The 22,728-nt window shown below is 37.1% G+C and overlaps 1 protein-coding gene across 1 annotated transcript in view; it reads right to left on the minus strand.

The window, feature by feature from the left end:
- LOC140505044 (glutamate carboxypeptidase 2-like) overlaps positions 1-19,028 on the minus strand; it is an 80,504-nt gene extending 61,476 nt beyond the window's left edge. Inside the window, exon 1 of the mRNA XM_072610599.1 lies at positions 18,597-19,028. Within this exon, the coding sequence (XP_072466700.1) occupies positions 18,597-18,711 (115 nt within the window). The 5' untranslated portion in view covers positions 18,712-19,028. The remainder of the gene's footprint in view (positions 1-18,596) is intronic.
- Between the last annotated feature and the right edge of the window lie 3,700 nt (positions 19,029-22,728).

Here is a 22,728-nt window from a genome sequence, read left to right on the forward strand (position 1 = left end):
TAAGCTTCTTGCTATAAGAAGCCTAAACCTGCTTTAATGCTATGTACATGTTTTGTTCCTTGTTTTCTACTCTATGGCCAAGTAGAACAAATCAAATCCCTTATTTGCACATACTGGTTTTTCAAATACTTGAAGATAGCTACAATGGTCCTCTTTAGGTATTTTTCCCTCTCTGTTTGCCTTTCTCTAGCTTACCAGGATTATTCCACTCAGGACAGGGTACAAGAGTTTCTAGGTCCATCACTATGTCTTTCTTAATACAGTCTAAGGTCCTTTTATGCTTGTTTGCTGGTTGGTTGATTAGTTGGTGTTCTTCATCTTTGAAAAGGACCAAAATGAAAATCACCATAGTAAAGTGAAATTTCAGTGTGTCTGACTGTGGCTGATCAAACCAATACGAGTTCGGAATGCTTTACCACAGGTTGGGCACAGATAGTCCGTGTGAATATTTGGGATGAATATCCCAAATTTGCACATCCTGTGTTTACTTTGTGCTGTCTCAATTCTGCTTTGCTCAAAGAGCACAGCACCTTTTTTTATGTGGGCACGCCATGCTGAGCAGTCCTGTGCCGGTGTCTCCCATGTTGCATAGTCAAATCCAAAGTTCTTGAGAGAGACCTTGAGAGTGTCCTTGTATCATTTCTTCTGGCCACCACGTGATTTCCTGCCCCATGCAAGTTCTTCATAAAATAGTCTTTGGCAAGCATACATTTTGCATTCGAACAATGTGGCCAGCCCATTGGAGTTGCACTCTGAAGCATAGTTTGAATACTTGGCAGTTCAGCTCGAGCAAGGACTTCAGTGTCTGGTACCTTATCCTGCCAAGTGATCCTCGAAATTTTCCTAAGACAGTTCAAATGGAAATGATATATATATACCAAAACTGACATATCAATCTATCACAACTCCAAGGAATATACCATATACTAAAGTTCACCTAACTTGTATTCATGAATTGATTTTCTGAATCCAAATGGAAAATTTCATTTTAATTCATTTTTTATTAGGTTCTATTCAATATAAGAACCTGTTGAGATATTCATAAATTTTAACTATCACCCAACATATTTGATATTTCTACTACCTTTATATCACCTGCAAATGCTATAAGCATACCATTTATGCCTTTATCTAAGTCACTGATAAAAATTTAAAAATAGTACAGGACCGAGCCCAGGGTCAGGAAACAAGGTAGAAAGCTCCTTCCAAGCAGACATCTTTGATGATCATTGATTCATTAATAAATGCTTTCTTGTCAAAAAGGTCTGAATCTACATTATTTGAATTTCCAAATACTTCTACAATAGAGTCCTTCTGTAGCTGAGTTTCTCTTTTCAATTTTCTTTTAAAAGATTTCAAACCTCTTTCATTTGCAGATTTTAAAATGTGCATTCCAATAATTATGTTACTTGAACAAGAAAAAGTACTGTGATTAATTGCATTTACAGCTTGCCAGGACCTTGGTACAGTTTCGCATTTTATTTTGCTAAACAACTTGACTAATTCTCTTCAGGTTTTTCTTTCCCCAACATGCAAGTTCTTTTGATATCCCTTTACCAAAACTAGCCAAAAAGGAAGATGGGGAGGCAGCATAGCAGGACATTCATTCCTTATCAATTCTTTGGTTTTCTTTTGACTTTAAAAGGGTTGGCACTGTCATTTAAATTTGATCTAGAAATAGTTAAGAGGAATAAAATTTAAAAAGTAATGTTTGTGGAATGTACATATTAGCAGGACAATTTCTCATGTCCAATTGTGGTTTTGTTTGTTTGTTTTGGTTTTTTTTTGGAGACAGTGACTTTTCCTTGTTTTTCTGTCTTTCTTCAATTTAGACTTAGGGGATTTCTGAAGTTCAGCCATAACTGGTTTGTCAAATACTTTTACAGACTAAAATGTGATGGGCAGGGTACAACAGTAAGGTAGATCTCCAAGGTGGCAGTGCTACACTGTTCTCTAGTGAAAATTTTCTGAAATCCTCATTAAATCATTCTTTTCATGTTGGAAAGCTCTGATAAATGAAAAATTAGACAATTCCCTCCAGTTGCCATACCTCATTATTTAATAATTCATAAAATATTCATAATAATGTTATTCCTACATTATTGTAGCATTTTAAAGGACATTTGTTTTTTTAATGGAGTCTATGTCTCTGACAGGCAAGACTGATTTAAAATTATAATGCACTTGCCATAACATAACAGACTGTAATCTGTTTAGTGTAGTCCATATTATAAATTATGAGATTATCTAAAGGCTTCTCGAGATGATAGGTTCAAATAGACTCGTCAATGAGATGATGAGTTTCAAATAGGCAGGTCAATGAAATACAAAACTACTAGGGCAAATGGACTGAAGATGGAATAATGACGTGCCTACACAAGCCTAAAACTCTGAAAGCTCTTGGCTACATGCCCTTGGTTACCACACCTTCCTGATGTGGATAGAAACAGTGCCCGAAGAGATAAAATAATATTGATTGACTTTGTAAAGCCCTTGGTGCCCTAAAGTCTCCCCTTACCACAAAACTTCCCTTTATCCTGGGCCATATAATTCCCTGTTCCCATCCCTCATCCTGGGGAATGGGATTTCCTTATCTTGTGACATCTATAGTCCTCACCCTGTGCCTTTTATTTTGTAAGATTTTTTTATCTTATAAGACTTACCCCAGATCTCCAATACCCTACAAGGAAACTCTAAAATCATTCTATATAAGTCTGGTCCTTTTCCTATATGACAGCCTTTGTTTAGCTCCTTGCTAAACCTCAGGCCCACTGCTTTTGGGTCAATAAAGCTTCCAATGGCTACAGAGAAGGTCTAAGTGAATTCTCATTCACAGCTCTCCCATCTCTCTCTCTTCAACATTCCTGTCCCTGATTACCCCTCCTTCTCTGTCCCTGATTAAGAATACCTAGCTTCTCCTGACTGGGGGGGAATGGTCTCCTTTAAGAAGCCATCTCCCTTAGGGGGCTGTGACCTCCCTTAAGGAGAAGCCTACTTGATGTGCCTTTACTTCATTTGGAGACAGCCTGAGCAAATTCTTTCGACACAGTACTATGATGTACACAAACCATGTACCTCAGCATTTTGGTGACCTTGTACCTCTTCAATATATACTGTCAAAGTTGTCTTAAAACTTGGCAGAAATAAAATACAATCTAATTTAAAAATATTTAGAGAGAATGATAAAAGAGTATGAGCAGTATTGCCTCACAAGCTAGAGAACAGAAGTGAAAGAAAAAAAAAAGCCCATGGAGAACTTGACATAAGACCCAACCAAGTGAGATCATCTCAATAGCATTTACAGATAATACAGGAGGAGCAAAATGACAAAATTACACAGATCTTCTGGTGCTTTAGGGGCAAGCTACTGATGAAAAGGAAATCCCCAGTGAGCACATTTGTACTCTATTGATTTGGTATTTCTTTTATCACTAAATTAGAGTTGGAAGGAATGTCAAATGTAGAATGCTTCTTGTCTTGAAGATTTGTCAGTGCCTCAGTCTGTTCCATTTTATCCAGGTTTCTCATTTCCAAATGAACTCCCTATTGACTTTCAGGGAATTTTTTGTATATGAGAAATTAGAGTGATGAAAATTGAAGCTAATGGTAAAAGACAGAAACCTACAATGTTACTTCTTTTGGAATATTTGCACGTATCTTTTTAAAACCTTTTTTTCATCTTTAAGCTGGGCAAAAGCATACATACATATGTATGATATAAAGTGATATAGAAATAACTGGAGGGGTAATGTTTAAAAAGGATTGAGAAACGTGGTTTCTGGGTAATTTGATCATTGTATTAATGAGGCCACCAGGTTATTAATGAAAGGTTGGTGATTTGGCTTTCTTGCTTAGACCAAAACAATTATGGCTGAGGACAGTTTATATACCCTTCCAAAGAGTAGGTTTAAACATTAAACAGCATTCAAATATAATTGACTAATAGGTTTGGAGGTGGGCTATATTAAAATGAAGGCCTGAGTATCTTCCAGATAGGGAAAGTTGTGTTTGTCCTTCTTTTCCAAAAAGAACCATGACACAGGGAAATGAAGACATGACTTGCAGTTGACTTGGATTTGAGTGAGGCAGGGCAGTGCAAGGTCACCAGGAAGGGAAAGTATTTCCATACCAGATCACCCATAGCTTTAAGCTATCAATTCAAAGAATGTATACTCTTTTCAAATGGGGAAGAGGGAGGCTGGAAGTGACCCCAGGATGGAGATCTCTCCTCAGAACTATCATCCCACTTTCAGCTATCTAGCTAAAATGATCTGTCTCCCTCCACCCAAGCTTAAGTAGAACACAATGGGCTAAACCACCCTAAATCAAATTTTTTTGCAAGGTTGGGTGGGGTCTGACCTAGCTCTAGGAGAGTCAAAGCAATCTTATTATCAATGATGTCCTTCCAGACATTTTAAAAAGAAGAATTTAGAAAATGGGGAGAGCCTCAGGATCTATTATTGGTTGGTTATTACCTATCATTTCTCACAGAGGTCTAATATTAGTTCAACACAAGGAAAAATTCCTAATATACTTATCTAAAAATGTTATAGATTGCTTCTGCCTATAGTGAGTACTCCATAATATGCTTAAATACTGAATGACCATTGGTCGAGAGGGTTTTTAGATGAGATTTGTGCAATAAATAGTGGTGTGTCTCTGAGGTCTCTTCTAAATCTTTATCTATGATTTTCTGATTTGATCCTCCAAACAATCCTATGAAGTAGAACATGCATTATTATTCACTTTTACAGAAAAGATGGAAGGGGTTATGTGTTTGCCAAAAGTCAGATAATTGGTAAAACTAGGATCTTTGTCTGTTCCTCCACACCTTATTTATATGTGTATTTATTAGATGGATATTAATTACATTCCACATTTATTTTTCTTAATGATAGAACTCAAAAAAAGAGACTGACAGAAATTAGGTTTAAGCCATCTCATTATTATATACCACAAGAAGCTACAAATGAATGCATGCCACAGATCCTAAAAATTATTAGAAAACACCTTTTTCAACAATCAATAGAGAAGAATTCATGACCAAACAAGTGATAGAAAGGATAACAGAAGCAATGGACAATTTTGAATAAAATTGAAAAAAAAACCCAATACAGTTAAAATTAGAAAGTAAACTGGGAAAAAAGTTGGCAGCAAGTTTCCCTGATAAAGGTCTGATATCCAAGACATTAAAGAATTGACATGAAAATATAAGAAGAGCCATTCTCCAACAAAGATGGACAAAGTACAATCAATCATCAAATTTCATGAGGGTAACATTCCAAGAAAATGAAAGTAAAAAATGTGAATATTGATACACTGAACTTATGGGAAATAGGGGGTTAAGTTCCCATGATGATGAAAAACTGCAGTCTTTCACTAGAGATTGCTAAAAATACACTCTTCTGCATACAATTATTTATAACAAAACATTAATTTGGAATGAACTTTTCCTAACACGGTAACAATGAAATAATATACAGAACACAAAATAATATTGGTAACAGGCAAAACATTTTTTTTTGCAATTAATTCCCTAGAATTGTGACTTTTTGTGCTAACTTCTCAATTAAAACAAACAAACGTTGATTTCAGATATTTACTTTTCATAATACAAGAAATCTATAGTCCTATAACTCCTCTCCTTTTTTCATATTGGAAGCCAAGAGGGGCTACAGACATTTTGGCACAAAGTTTATTGAACATCTTTATTTTCGTACTGAGCCACATCACTGACTTTGCAAGCTTGGGCCTCAAAGTCCAAGTGGTACTATATAATTGCAATAAAAAACTTAGTTTTGACTTTTAAAGACAAATAAAGAAAAAATGTAACAAATGCATGGAGAGCTTTTTTTTTTTTTTACAATGGCGGGGTGAAAAAGGCTACTGAAGGACCTAGCAGGACACCAGCCACTCCACAATCTTAAGCACATCATGCCTCTCACTTTTTTCTCTACTGAACATAACTGTAAACGTGTGCAGCTCTCCACATGAAAGTGAATATGAGATTATTAATAAAATCAAGCGCATGCTTTAAGTCACAAAAGTTAAAAGTACAAATACTGAGGATTGACTGTATATGAACAAGTAGTTCTCAAAGAAAGAAATCCAAGCAATCAACAGCTATGACAAAATGCTTTAATGCACTAATAACAAATGTGATTTAAAACAACTCAATGGTTCATATCACACCCATCAGAAAAATTCCTTTCCAAAAAAGGAAAATCATTATTCCTGAAGTTGTGGGTATGCAGACAGGCACATTAATGCACTTTTGGTAGAGCTCTGAAACGGGTCAGTAATCTTGGAAAGAAATTTGAAATTATATACCAAATGATACTAAATTGTAAATACCCTTCCATCTTACAATACTTCTACTAGGGCTATACAGTAAAGAAATCAAAAAAAGAGAAAAAGACAAATACATAAGAAAAAAAATCACACTGACTAACCATAACTCCAGAGGAATAAGTATGAAGCATGCCACCCACCACCTGACAAAGAGATAGGGGTCTAAAAGTGTAGAATGAAACATAATTCTCAGGTTTGGTCAATGTGTGGATTTACTCTGCTTAAAAGTTCTTATCTGATATAATTATGTTTCCTTAATTGGGGGAGGAGATAAAGCAGGTAATAGAGGGACAACAATCCAAGAAAAAAAAAAAGAGGATCATTTTAGCATTTAAAGGGCATCTAGATGGCACAGTGGATAGAGTGCCAAGCCTGGAGTCAGGAAGACCTAAGCTCAAATCAGCTATCAGACATGTTCTAGCTATGTGACCTTGGGCAAGTCTCTTAATCCTCATTTTCCTCATCTGTGAAATGAGTTGGAGAAGGAAATGGCAAACCATTCTAGTATCTTTGCCAAGAAAACTTCAAATGGGGTCACCAAGAAGCCAACACAACCAAAATGACTAAACAACATAGCATTAAAACGCATATTAAGAAAACTGAAGGAGATTCAGAAGTAGAGAGACAAGGAGCAGACAGATTTTAAATCAATGTGCTCAAATCATCTAATTTTGAAAAGAAATGAAATCTGTACATAATGGGGATGTATGGTTTCACAGGCAATTTTTCTAATTTTTTTATATATGGAAATGCTCATTATTTATCAATGTTTGCCAAGTTCACATTAACAACAAAAAAGGCAATTTTAAAAAAAGAATCCAAGCAGAGGAGTATATTCAAAATACATTGTGAAATGTGATCTACCAGACAATTTTAAACCAAGTACCTAGCACTTTGGTGTCGGTTAAGGGCACTAACATATGGTGCTCCTCACTCCAAAGCCCTGAGAATCAATCAAAGGTCATCATGGGGACTGAACTTGGAAATGTTTCACTTGATAAAAAATAACCAACTTCATCATAATGAAAAAGGCATTGAATTCCTCTTACGTTCATGGCATCCACACGTGAGGCCATGTTCATTCCTAACAGCTCAAGTAAACCTCTCAGAAAACTTGCTACCTACTCTGTTCTATATGAACTCCATTAGTTTCTCCCGTTCTCTCATGTCTTAACTGCATTTACAATAGGAAACCTTGGCTTAGCCCTTTTCTTATTAATTCAAAGATTCATATATTGAATATACATCAAACTTGGGCAGAATTTCAAAGGAAAAAGAAAACCTCATGATGAATTCAATTCAATGTTACCTTGTATAATTACTGAATTGCTTCTTTTTGTCTGTTCTCCAGGATGGTAAATTCCTTAAAGGTAAGTTCCAAGTCTTATAGGTTTCTCTATCCACCCTAAACCTTCACTTTGCCCATAAAATAGTGATAATATAAATAATAGTTAGGTTTAAGATTTGTGAAGCACTACTCATGTTATCTCATTTGATCCTCAACAATCCTGAGAGGTAGGTGTCATGAAGATGATGATGATGATGCCATATTAAAGATAAGGAAACTGAGCCTGAGAAGTTAAGTGATTTGCTTAAGGTTACACAGCTAGCAAGTACCTGAGGTGTAGGATTTGAACTCAGACCTTCTTTACTTCAAGTCCAGCACTTTTATCTACTGGGCCACCAAGCTTTAGACATACATACAGTTCCAGGAACACAGAACATAAACTCAATAAATATTTTGGCTAACTGACCTCTTCTGAATGATCACTTTCAGAAATCTATGAAGCAATAGGACCAAAGAATATATAGATTTATAAGGAACTCCAGAGATGAACTGATTCAATCCCTTTACTTTGCAGATGAAGAAAGTGAGACCCAAAAAGGGGGCAAGTAATTTGCACCATAAGAAGTAGTAGAACCATGGTTAAAGTCAGATAAAAAAATTCAAATCTAGTAACCTTTCCGTTATACCATTTTCCCCAAAGTGGTGAACTGAAAAGAACATATGCTCTGTTACTAGCTATACGACCCTGGGAATATCACACTACTTTTATAGGATTAATTTTCCTCAATTCTAAAATATTAGAGGTGGTAGATTACATGATTTCTTCTCATGTTCTTTTATATTTTACAGTAAATCCATTTATTCATTATGACATATAACTTTCTCTGATGAATTTCATCTAAATCCAATAAACAAATAATTGACTAATGTATACGTGCTAGATCCTGGAATTAAACAGACAAAAACAAAACAGTTCCAAACTACAATGAGTTTACATGGTTGAAGGAGGGAAGAAGAGAAAAACAGCATGTACCCAAATAAGTATAGAACGAGAAAAACTGAGAAGGGGAAAAACAATGACAAATGGAGGATTCCAAAAAGACTTCGCAGAGGAGGTGGTCACTGAGTGAAGCCCTTGAGAAAGACAAAGATTCTGAGAGGTAGAGAGGAAGAGGGAACATATTGTAAGTATAGGGTACAGCTTATATAAATGCATGAAGGGAAGAGATGGATATTGGGGTTAAAGACCAGCTAGAACTCTAATTTTGTGAGAAACAGAATGTACGAAGGGGGAGAATATGAAATAAGTCTAAGTATTTTTACTGCAGTTTGCTTTCCCTTGAGATTGGACACCAGCCCTTTGAAGTAATTTCTATCTTTGGACCCCACAGTTCAAGAAAGATGAAAGAAATGCCCATGAAAATTAGAGGAGAACAGAGAGGGGTTTTTTTTTTATGAGTATGGGAACAAATCAGAAAGATGAATCAATGTAGGAAAGAAGAGCCGAGGGGGAGGTAATATAAGGGAAGGGAGAGGAGACAGAAAGAATTTAGTAATATACCATTTACTAAGGCCACAAATGCATGGTAAAGGTTTGATGATTCCCATAATCTAATCCAGTGCTTAGCAGAGTGCCTGGCACCTACCAGTCATTTAATAAATTTTTATTGACTGACTATTGAAAGTAAAGGGAGAAATTTTCAAAAGGATGAGAAATAAGCAGCAAAGGAAAGGGTCTAGGACTGTGGCACTAGATTTGGGGTAGTATGCCTCCAGGTTGGGAGAAAGGGTGACCCTGAAATGAATTTACATGGAGGAGGTATGTCTTTTCAGTCAGCAATGAGACATTCATGGTTGGTTTAGTTTAGAAAAAGTTTGGTAACTGAAAGGTAGCCTTCTCTTGGGAGAATGTTGTGCATCTATGGACAGCATCTCATGCTATAGTAAAAGGATATGTGAGTCCCTTGGGGACCTCATTGGGTAGGACAAAGAGTCAGAGAAGGGATGATATTATCCTTGGGAGGGACACTGGTCATGGTGAAGAAAGGTAAGTGACGTTGTCTATTTCTACTTTCTAAACCTAAAATTCTTTGCCCAGTAAGCTTCAGAAGCATATGCTTTATTACTAAATGTAGAGTTAGATAGTTATTTGTCCTACTGGCAACTGTCTAATCTTCTAAGTTGTACAGAAGGTGATGTCCTGCATTAGGAAAGGGAGTTTCCTCAACCAGTCTTTTATTAATGAAATTATAGGTCCAGTCCCTTATTTCTTGTGTATAGGATATCAAGGAATAAAGAAATGTATTTGAGAATTATGACATGCAGAATATCAGAGGAAGGGGATGGAGAAAAACATGTGTATAACAAATTGATTGGGATGGCTAAAAATAAGACTAGTAAGACAAAGAAACTGTGGATTCTTTATTCTAACAAAACAAAGTATGTTTCAATTGTCTTATGGTGTTGAGAAACTTATACGTAAAAATGACTCCTACATTCCAAAAGAAAATTATGTAATAATAGCTAAGCTTCAAAACACCCACTGAACACAAGACTGCCATATATCACCAGGTTATAAGCTCTCTTTATAATACATTTGACAGAAAGTGATAGTCTAGTTCTGCTTTTATAGTAAGCAGGGAAACAAGCAAAATTAGTTACTTGGTAGTAAAGTGTCACTTAAATACTGGAATTGAACACATCAAACTGAAAAGTAACTAGGCTCTCTCCTATTTTGAATGCTAGAAAGATTCTCATTCCCCCTTGTTATGATCTGTCACTTGGACTTAGGCAATTGCCATGATATCAGCTGCTCTCTCTCTGACTAATATAACAAACAATGATTCAAGTCAAAGAATTGTTTTGAGGATGTTAGTTCATATTTCTAAAGCTAAATATGATCATGATTAACCTACCCTAACCCCTGACCCCCCAAAAATGCATTTTATTACATTCAAACATAATCTGAAGGAAAAAAAAAGAAAACCCTCAAAGTTCAGTAGAGGGAGCTAATAACAATGAAATATTTTTTTTTAAAAAAACTGGATTTCAATGACCATTAATAATTTATAGATGAAGAAACAGACTCACAGATGCTGAATGACTTGCCAAATATCAGTGCAACAATAAGAGAATGAATGGGGACTGGTACCCAGATCTTCAGGCTCCAAATTCGATGTTGTACGAAGCAAGTAAAAAAAAGTTACCATTAAACAATATTGCTGTTACTGTATATACTGTTCTCTTGGTTCTGCTAATTTCACTCTTCATTATTTCATGTAAGTCTATCCATGTTTTTCTAAGAGCATAGCACTCATAATTTCTTCTAGCATAGTAGTATCGACCTGTGGTAGAGCATACTAAGCTCGTATTGGTTTGATCTGTCACAGTTGGACACACTGAAATTTGACTCTAGCATAATGATATCATTTTGGTCCCCTTTGAGAAAGAAGGACAACAACCATTCCATCACAATCATATAAATACAACCTCTTAAGCCATTCCCCAATGGACAGGCTTCCCTGCAATTTCCAGTCCTTTATCACCACAAAAAGAGCTGCTACAAAAATCTTAAGAATTATCGGTTCTTTTGCTTTTTCCCTACTCATCTTATGAAAAAGACCTAGTAGTGGTATTTCTGGGTCAAAAGGTATTATTTTAATATTGTTTTAAGAACAACCTTACTGACTAAGGCATTTTGCCTATTATAAATACCCAAATTAACTACAAAGGACATATAAAAGAAGATGCTATCTGCATGCAGAGAAAGAAGTATGTATAGAATGGTTTTACATGTCTGTGTGTGTATACACATATACATATACCTTTTTTATGTCTAATGGTAGCCATCTCTAGGGCGAGGGAGGGAGGAAGAAAAAAGGGAAAAAAAGAAACTTACATGATAACTCTATAATATTACTTAAAAGGCATAGTAAGTTGTACACAATAGATTTGCAGCTTCATATGCAATCATCCTTTTTTTCCTGTTATAGAAACGCTTGTTTTGTTTAAGTTTCGAATAAAATAAATTTTACAGTTTTTTAAATGACACCATAGGAAGTAACAGTTAAATTTTTTTTAAATTCAAATATTTCTCAAAATGTTAGATTTTCTCAAGGTTGTTTACAAAGCATAAATATTTGCTCACTAAATATAAGCAACCATATTCTTCCTTTTCTTAAAAATAAGCAGAGAAAAGAAAAATAGGGTTTTACTGAAGAGACCTTTAGAAGCTCACACAGGAAGGATTTTGCCTCTCTTCCTTTTTTCTTGCTTTTATCAGGTGTAGAAATATACTTATTTAGATATTTGAAAAGGAAGACTCAGAAGAAGCAAGTTTTGAACAGCGAGTCCCCAGGAAGGTACATTATTTGATCAATACCAACTCCGTAGTATGCATTCCGAGCTCATTTCATAGCCTGTATTAATCATCTATGGACACAACTATTTAAAATCTGAGGAAACAAAGGTATTGTCAGGGTAGAGTTGAATAAGAAAGCCACAAGTGTAAGATCTCTGTGCTCCAGACAAGGTTTGGTGTAGAAATTGGGCAAGATATCAACCACAGCCCTTTCAAATGGAGTTTTGTAATAGTTTAGCAAACTAACCCTGGTGGTGGTGTTTCTGGTAGTGATGATGATCAACTGCCAAGTGGGTGAGGAGCAGAGTTACTATAAATGTTATTTATCAAAAGGGCTTGGCATCCACACAAGTGAAGACAGATTATGCAACCATTATACATCAATTTATATGGTACTTTACAGTTACAAACATTTTAAAGTACATTATTTCACTGCAAGCCAATGGTAAAATGATACCTGCCATACAGAAGGCATGTATTAAGTACTTATTGAATGAACAAATGAAATAATATAGGACACATGCCTTTTAGGCATGAGTAAATTGATATATACACGTACATGCAGAGAGAGAAAAGGTTAAGGGGCTTACTCAAGGCAAAACAGGTAAAGGTGAGTTAGAATTGAAATTCAGTTTTTTTTGACTTAGTTGTCTTTCCCATTATACCATGGAGTCTCCACTATCCATACCTACTAAGCCACAAAAAAACAGAAGAATTCCTTTCTCAATGAACATAAAAGTAAGCTCCTTAATAATATGTTTTTCATGACTTCACTTGTATAATTGATATCATAATGCTTGCTTTCTCAGTGGGGCCAGATGGAAGGAAAGAATTTGTAATTCAAAATTTTAAAAAGTGAATGTTGGAATAAATATAAGCTCCTTGAGGGCAGAAACTGTCTTTTGCCTCTTTTTGTATCCGCAACACTTGGTATAGTATCTGTCAGATAGTAGGTGCTTAATAAACACTTACTGATTAACAAAGATAGGAAAGATGAAGCAAAGCTATCCTTATTTGCTGATGACATCATGATTTACTTAGAAAACCCTAGGGAATCAGCACATAACACCTTCAACAAAGTTGAGTCAATCACTTTATCAATAAATATTTATTAAACACCTACTATGTGCCAGGCACTGGGCTAAGACTACAAAATAAAACCATGCAATTCAAAGTATTTTTACATGTTAACAACAAAATCCAAGAGACAGGAATAAAAAGGAAAATCCTATTCCAAACAATTACAAAGAACATAAAATATTTGGAAGCTAACCCATCAAAACACACACAGTACCAATACAGAATAAATATATGTTCACTTAAGCTGGAAGAATATTCAGAGCTTAAGGCTGTGCCCTGATAATACAATAAAAATGATACTTTACCAAGTTAAATTGCAGATTTAATGGTATGCCAATCAAACTTCTAAAAGGATACTTTACAAAGCTAGATAAAATAATAGGAAATTTTATTTGCAGAAACAGAAGATCTAAGATATCAAGGGATAATGGAAAAGAAAGATAAGAATAGAGAAGAAATAGAACTTCTAGATATCAAATTACATATAAAAGTGATAATCATCAAAACCATTTGGTACTGGTTAAAAATAAAGAAATTTAGATCAATAGAAAAGACTATAGACTACCATCTTATACCATATTCCACAATAAATTAAAAATGAATCTATGACTTCAATATTAAAGTTGCTATTTGGTTGTTTTCAGTTTTATCCAACTCTTTGGGACCTAATTTGGGGTTTTGGCAAAGAAAGTGGAGTGGCTTGCCATTTCCTTCTCCAATTCATTTTACAGATAAGGAAAGTGACTTGCCTAGGGTCACTTAGTAACTGTCTGAGGCCAGATTTGAATTTGGGAAGAGGAGTCTTGCTGATGCTAGACCCAGAACTCTATACACTGTAATTCCCTGAATATTAAAGACTATATCATTAAAAAAATTCAAAGGGAAATAGATGATATGTTTTTCACTATGGGTAGGGTAGCAACTCTTCCCAAATAAGAGGTATGAATAATTACAAAAGAAAAAATAATATAAGATTCAGTTTCATAAAATGGAAAAGTTTCTGCACAAACAAAATTAATACATTTAGGGTAAAAAAGTAAGTGGTCCACTTAGAAAAAATATCTTTATATCAAATTCCTTCAAAAGTTTTATTATGCATTTCTGTGTATATTGATATATCTATACACAACTGTACACACAAACACACACACCTCTCCTATATTCATATCATATGCAAATATAATCAACAGGATTATAAAAGACTAAAAAACTAACACCCAAGGAAAATGGTTCAAAAGATGTTCTTAAAAGAGACAAATAACAACTATATGAAAGAATGTTCCAAGTCACAAAAGAAAAATAAGAGAAATAAATATCAAATCAACTCTGAGGTTTCACATCACACCCAATAATAGTCAGTGTTTGAAGGGTTATGGAAAGACAGACACACTAATGCACTGGATTTGGAGCTAAGAATTTCTGGAAATTCTCCATTCTGGAAAGCAATTTGGAATTATAAAAAAGTGATAAAAATGTCTATATCCTGCAGCAGAGATACTACTTCAATGAATATGCCTTCACAAAAAGGCTTTAATATATACTAAAATACAACAAAATATTTATGGCAGCACTTTTAGTTGGAGTAAAGACTTGGAAACCAAGTAGAAACTCAACAGTTGGAAAATGGCTAAACACATTATACTATATTAATATGAAATAGAAATATTAATGTATCATAAGAAACAATAAACAGTTAAAAGAAGAAGCATGGAGGGAGGAAACAAACTTTTATTATTACTATGTTTTAGGCACAGTGTTAAGTTTGTTACAAATATTATTTCTTTAGATCCTCACAACCCTGGTAGGCAGGTATAGTTCTTAAGCACATTTTATAATTGAGGAAACTGATAAGAATAGAGAAAGACAGAATTTAAATGACTTGCCTAGAGTCATGCAGCTAGGGTGGGAGACCAAATGCAGAGTTCTACCCACTAAAGCCCTTAGGGGAGGGAAGGAGAACAGTAGGGAGTGACTGGGAGGATAGAGGGGAAGAGAGGAGAAGGGAAGGAATGTTGGAAAGAAAGAAGTGGATAGCTCTTCTTGAATCCTCTTTCCTTTATATACCCTGTCCTGATCACCTCATCTCTTCCCATGGGCTTAATTATTTTCTCTATGAAAATTATTCTCAGATCAGTCCCAGTCTCTCTCCTGATCTACAGTCCCACACTCCTAGCTATTGGACAGCTCCAACTTGATGTTCTGTAGGCAGTTCAGATTTAGCATGAACAAAATGTAATTTACTAACTTCTATCCCCTAGAAGGGGAAAGCATGCCGGGAAGGCAAAGTAGGGGATAGCGACTGTACCTGTAGTTTTATGAATGTAGGGAACTCCTAGACATGGAAACACTCTGACTTGGTTACAGGCACTTAGATACAGTATGAGTAAGAGGCTGGACCTGATCCTAGGTCCTTCTAGGTCTGCCTTTCAGGAAAAGTAGAACTAACAGAAAAAGCCTTTTTGGTCATTCATTCAAAGTTCCAGTTAGAATGTGAGTAAAATAGAATAACAGTGTGTTGACTATCATACCACTATGTTTCCTAGACATCTCCCATGGGATAAGTTTGGGGCAAGAATTTGCATAAGGAGTCTCATCCCTGGGTAGTTACTGAATTCTGTAGATGATGGTGTAGAGTAATTCTATGGAGATGTTATTTCTTGAGAAAAGCTGAGCTCAAAGGCAGTTCATGAAGTTAAAAAAAATAGCTAAAATTAACTTATACTTTGATATTGCTCTAAGGCTTAGCAAGTCTGTATCAGTATCATCATCCTCATTCTTCAAGTGTGATTCAAAAAGCTAAATTAAAAATTAAGCTATCAGATTAGTCAACACCAAAGGATTGGACCCTTGAAGGGATAGGATAAAAGGTATCAGATAGGTTCTGGTATGGGGTTGGAGGTATATGGCTCTTAGGCTGTAAAATTTCCAAGAAAAGGGAAGTCTGTTTGGGGTACCCATGTGGTGGGCCTAGCACAGTATAAGAGTACCAGATGCCAAAGTGGAGAGAGAAACTGAGAAGCACCAAAAGGGAGAGGTAGAGGAGGGGGAGGGAAGAAGGGATGGAAGTTCTTTTTCTAATTTCATGATTTTGTCATTGGCTAATTTATTCAGTAAAATTATTTTTCTTCATAATCCCATTCTCTAATTTTTCCCAAACATTGTATGGTATTTGCAATGCATTTATTTTACTTTTAATGAAACTATATGAAAAGAAATCACATATTAGTTCATCATTAGATTATCTAAGGAATTTTAATTGCTTCCTTGAAACTTTTAATAAGTATTATTCTCCTCAAAGAAACAACTTTGAATTCTGTGAACAACAACTGGCTAGGAAATATGGCTAAGACTATACAACTGATCTACTATTCCAATCTATTCAATGTCAAGAAACATTTTGAGATAGATGTGCTGACTAGGCTACTACTCTAGCCTGGAGCTATGTTACGAATTTGTACACCACCACCTGTCAATTAACCCCTAATCAAAACTCATAGCTCAAAGAATTCTGATAAGCTCATAATTTTAGCACACAAGGATTAAAGAAAGAGAATAGAGTTCAATCTTAAATTCATTTTTTTTCTGGTTCAAACAGGTATTGTATTCATCATGACCTGGGCTGACTTTAAATCTTAGGATTTAGGGCTGACAGGATTTAGAGCTCATGTTGTCTACCATTGTCATTTTACAGATGGGGAAATAGGCTCAAAGAGGGAAGAATGGATGACTCAATAGTCACCAATGATTGATCACACAGTTATTCAGTAGAAGAATCAGGACATGAAGCAAAATCTAAATTGGAGATCTAATGATCTATTTCATGTGTTGTACTTGTATCTGCAATGCTTAGCACAGTGCTTATAGCACATAGTAGGCACTTAATGCTTATGGACTGTGACTGATTTCCACTAGAGGGATGAGCAACGTCTCATTTTCTAAACTGTCTCTATCCTAAACCAATTTTGCTAAACTTGCTTGCAAATAACAATCTGATATAATTTGAGGGTGGGGATATTTCTCATATCCTAGCAAGAATTTGCATTTGTTATCCTGGCAAGAATTTGTATTTAAAACCTTATCTGTAATTGGGGAACCAAGAGATTATGACATTAAAAAATAACTGTAGATTTCACTGTTACAGTAAGGCAGGTGGACTGAAGAAATAGAGATCATGCTTCACACCTAGACTGTGTTACTCTAAGTCCAGCTGGATTCACTATATAGAAGTCAATTCAGAGCAATTCTATTCAACAATTATTAATTAGATGCCTGCTGTATGCAAGGCACTGTATTAGGTGCTAGTCAAACCAGCCTATCCCAGATTTAAGACGTATATGAGTGTACTGACCTAGAAAATGATGTGACATTTATATGGCACTTCTCTTTGCATATGCCAGATTACCCAAGTTTCACACAGTCTGTAGGACTGCGTATTACAGGTAGTATTAGTCATATTTGCAGGTGGAGAAGCTAAGGCTTAGAGAGGACAAGCTACTTGTCCATGGCCACAAAGCTGTAGGTGGTGGAATATGAACTTAGATCTTTGTAGGACTAAAGTCCACCATTCCATTTATCTGCAAGGGCCCTTCCAGAGTTAACATTCTATGGCTCTGAAAGTCTGCAATTTTGACTTACAGCTTGTAAGATATCCCAAGAGAAAAAAAAGAATTTTGGTACTTTTAGGTAATGTTAAGTACTGTCAATAAAGAGGGATAGGAGCACTAAAGGCTTCTAAAAGTCAGGAAAAAAATATCTGCAGTTCCACACGAGCTCCCTTTGCTCCCAATAAGGAAAACTGGTTGAAAGAGACTTGTCAGGGGTCTGCAGTGATTTGAAGGAGAGCTGCTAGTATATAGCATGCAAGCAAGCTGCCAGGCACACATTTTCATAACCCTGGAACACTGTTACTAAGAAATATATCAGTGAATGCAAAAAGGGCCTCTCAGTGTGTGTGTTCCCTACGTATGGCATCTATCCTAAGTATTCCTGAAAAGCACGCTGGGCCTCCCATTCGCGAGCGCTAAAGCTGAGGGACCTCCCTGTGGACTGCAGAGGTGAGGGGGCATCACAGCCTCAGAGACAGAATAGGCCGGCTTCGATGATCGTAGCCCAGGCCCAAGATGGTGAATAGTATACCCCAAATCACACAGGTGGTATCGGAGCCAGAACTGGAACTGAGGCACTCCGACTCTCTCCTACTACACGATGCCGCCTCCCAGAAGCAGCTCTCTACCACCGGGTGTAATGACTACTTCTCTGACATCAGTAGTTCGAGTGAGTTTAAGGATGCAAGAGTTCCCTTTGGGGGGCAAGGGGAGGGGGCGGATGCAAGCCTACAACTGGCCCAGTGCAAGCCTTGGGCTCACTCTCCTTTTCACATCCTTAACTAGTCCTTTCCCCTACTTCGATTCCCATAGATCGAGAAAGAGAGCGAGCTAACCCGGCAGCCCCAGGGGATGACGCGGGGAACGGGACCTGCTGCCCAGCCCGGAAAGCGTTCTGCCAGCGGGCGCCTACCGAAAAGAAAGCCGAATAGGAAGAGGCTGACCGCCGCCACCAGGGTGCCCGCACACAGGCGGTGAGGGTTCCTGCGCAACGCCACCTCCACGGAATTCTGGAGCGGGGTCCACATTGTCCTCCTCCTCCTTCTCCTTCTTCTCCTTCTCCTCCAATCTTCCTCCAGGTTCTCCGGGGGGTGGGGCAGCCGCAGCCGCCGCTGATGCCGAGGGCCTGCCCGGACCTTTCTCCCGCTCTCCCGCACCCCGATCCTCCCCCTCGCCTACCCTGCCCCCTTCTTAGCGCGGCCAGATTCCTGGGCTTCAGAGCCAGCTGGCCTGCGCGCCCGCCTCTCCTTTTGCTACCAGGGGTCAGCCTGGGCGGAGCCTCGGTGCTTAAAAAAAAAAGACACAACCTTTCCTGGTCCTTTCATCCTTTAGCCCATCACAGACCGACCGGAGGACTGGCAGCAACCCGCCTCTGAAAAGGCGGAGTGATCCGACTGTTGCTTCTTAAGGAGGAATCCAAGCATTCTAACAAGTGGTAACAACAAAAAAGCGAGCAATCCATGAAATTGCCCAGAGGGCTCTTTAGATATAGATATGTATACACACACACATACATATAATATATGTGTATATATGTACACGTGTATTATATGTGTGTGTGTGTGTGTAGTTTTTAAATCATCTTGGTATCTGCTCTCTCGATAAAGGTGAGAGCCCTTGCACTTGCTTGCTTCATGTTCTTTACACCCAACCCTACTTCTCCGATCTCCAGGTCCTTACCCTCTCTCCAGTGCCTGGTATGCTCTCACTCCACAGCTACACCTCTTGGAATACCTAGTTTTCTTCAAAACTCAGCTTAAACATCACCCTCTACGTGAAGCTTTTCCTGATTTTCCCGGCTTCTAGGGCCTTTCTTCCCTAAACTGCTTTGGATTTATTTTATATGGTTGTAAATAACAGTCTCTCTTCCCACGTAGAATTTCGCTCTTATAGAGCAGGGAATGTTTCATTTTTTATTTCATTTTCCAGAACCTAACAAATAGTAGTGTAGACGCTTGATAAAGGATGACTGATTGTTGTTGATGTATACTCTGCACTGAAGTAGGGATGGACTAGGAAACTGCCCTAGGTATGGGAATTTACATAGTGCTGTAAGGTTTTCAAAGCATTTCTTTTTTAAATCCCACAACAACTCTGTGTGGTAAACATCTGTTATCCCTATTTTATAGATAAGTAAGTTGAGTCTCCAAAAAGTGAAGGCACTTGCTCAAGATCGTATCTGGTAATCAAAATTTGGTCTCCTAACTGGACTCCCTGTGGTCAATCCACTTAAAATACACTACTTCTAAAGACTCCTTCTTGCAGGACAGCCATTCAAATATTTCAAAGCAGCTGCCATGTTCCTGCTTAGTCTTTTTATCAAGCTAAGTGACCACTACTCCTTCAATCAATTACTTTATTATATACTTTCTGTTACTTTCCCCACAACTATAATTTCCCTCCTGAGCTTCCTTCAGGTTAGCTCTAACTTGGATTCTCTCAAGATCCATTCCAAGTCAAAGATCTTATGAAATATTTTAGGAGAGTAAACCAACTGGTGGAAGAATCTTAATTCAATTGAAGAATCTTCCATTCAAGGAAGGAAATCTCAACCCCTGCAGAAAGCCTTTCCAGGTCTCCTCCATCCTCTGACAGGTTAGTAGCAGAGAGATCCTAGTCTTTTGGTTTCCAAATTCAAGAAAGAAGACACATGGTTCTAGACTCTTATCTGGCTCCTGAAGGCACGGAAAGACTGTGGGAAGCAGCCAACAGGTAGAGGACCTCAATCTTGTCCCTATCACCAGCTTCACCAGCCTACATTCACTCTCTCTCTCTCTCTCTCTCTCTCCCTCCCTCCCTTTCCCCTTCACTCTATTTTGTTTCTTATATATTTTCATTAGTATAATTTATCTGATTTCTGTTTGCTATATAGTTGGATGAAATAACATAGCTATTTGCTATATGTATATTCATTGTGGAACTAGCATTTGGTTGGAAGGGATTCAAGTCTTGGATATATAGCTGGGCCACTCTCTTCCTCATTAAGAGGAAGTAATCAGAAACTCATCTTGAATTTAACAGTTATTTTCTTTAGACTAACAATATTAAGGGAAGACAGATACTTCTGCAGCTAGGTGGCACAGTAGATAGAAAGCCAGACCTGGAGTCAAGAAGACCTGGGTTGGGATAGGGCCTCAGAGGCTTACTAGCTGTGTGACCCTGGGTAAGTCATATAATATTGTTTGCCTCACTTTCCTTATCTATAAAATGAGCTGGAGAAGGAAATGACAAACTACTCCAGCATCTTTGCCAAGAAACCCAAAACAGGGCGACAAAGAGTCAGACATGACTGAAATGACTAAACAACCACAATAACAAGAGATATTTCTGTCTCAATACTGTTTCTCTAAGAAAAGCAGAGTGGCAAGATTCTGATTCCAATCTCCTATTCCTCTTCTGCCAGGAGGGGAATTCTGTCTTGGAGAAGGCTGGGAGGAAGAGACTCCTTGGGAGTTGCATGCAGAGAGATCCATACGGACACATATATACATATGGACACACATCATACACGTATGCATACTCCTTAGCTTTACTTTACTTTTACTTTACCCTTACCCTCACTCTATAATCAAAATGAGAAGAGAAACTGAACTGGGAAAACATTTTTGCTGAAAATTTCCCTAATAAAGATCAGATATGTAAGATATATAGAGAATTTATGAGTCATTCCCCGGTAAATAAATAGTCAAAAGATATGAATAGGCAGTTCTCAAAGGAAGAAATTCTAGCTGTAAACAAGTATATGAATGAATTCAAATCATAAAAAGTTATAATTAAAACAGATTTTCTACCTCACATTCATCTAGTTTTAAAAAGATGGCAAAAAGGAAAATGACAATTTTTTGGAGGTATTAAAGATGGTCAGGCACATAGAGAGGCACATTAATCCACTGTTGTTGGAGCTGTGAGTCGAGCTAACCATTCTGTAAAGCAATTTAGGAACTAAACCCCCAAAGCCACTAAACAGTATGTACACTTTGACTTAGGAATATCACAACTGGGCAAATGGCCCCAAAAAGATCCAAAGAAAAGGGGAAATGTCTACAAATACACAAAGATATTTATAGCAACAGTTTTTAATTGTGACAAGGAACTAGAGGAAAAAGTAATGGAGATTTGAGATGGGATGTCATGTCGAATAGAAAGAAGGCTAGTTTGGTTGGACTACAAAGTGAATGAAGGGGAATAACCTATAGTAAGACTGGAAAAGTAAGATGGTACCAGTTTGTGAAAAGCAGTCCTAAATGCTAAATAGAGAAGTGTGTGTTTTATCCTGAAGCAACAGTCACTTGAGCTTATTGATCCAACAGGTATGGGTATTGAAGATCTTCAATGAGACAGAATCTATTTTACCCCACTTTTAGGCTATTCTAATTGTTAAACAAAAATGTTTTTTCTTATATCAATCTTCACTTAATCTCAAGGCTCATGGACAATAAATAACCTATACACTGAAGTGGGATATTGGTTGACTGGGACTTAGGAGGTCAGGCCCTGGTGTAAAGCGCTGTCTTTTTCACTGACTTTACCTAATAAACCTGCTTGGCCCTTTTCCATTTTTACTCTTTTACTTTTCCCTGTTCAGAAAACTGTCACAACTAGAGCAGAGCAGACCTGTATTCTGGAGGGGACAGACTGGTGTTGAGGGTCCCTACATAGGCACAGTATTGTCCTCCCAGGAATCAGTAATGATGACTGGTGTAGGAGCAAACGGAACTTTTGGTACTGGTCTACAGGTTTATTTTTTTTTACCATTTGCCCCAAGAGATTTTTTTCTTATGGACTTTCCCCAAGCCAGAAATGAAAGCAGTTGATGGCTATGATAGTTGGAGAAGATTGACATTCTTGCTTATGTGCTCAAGATAGAAATTCATGGATAATTTTTCTGAACTCTAGCCTCCAGTGTAGAGGGGGTGAGGTGCTTCACTTCCTACAGTGTCATCATGGAATCTACTCCTCTTGTTAGAGAAGGGAGATTTCTTGGACTGTACCAATTTTGGGGAATGTTCTGCAAGTAGCTCCATTGATCAAAAGTTCAGAGATCT

Source organism: Notamacropus eugenii, chromosome 5 (assembly GCF_028372415.1).
Source record: "Notamacropus eugenii isolate mMacEug1 chromosome 5, mMacEug1.pri_v2, whole genome shotgun sequence".
In the NCBI taxonomy this organism is placed as follows: domain Eukaryota; kingdom Metazoa; phylum Chordata; class Mammalia; order Diprotodontia; family Macropodidae; genus Notamacropus; species Notamacropus eugenii.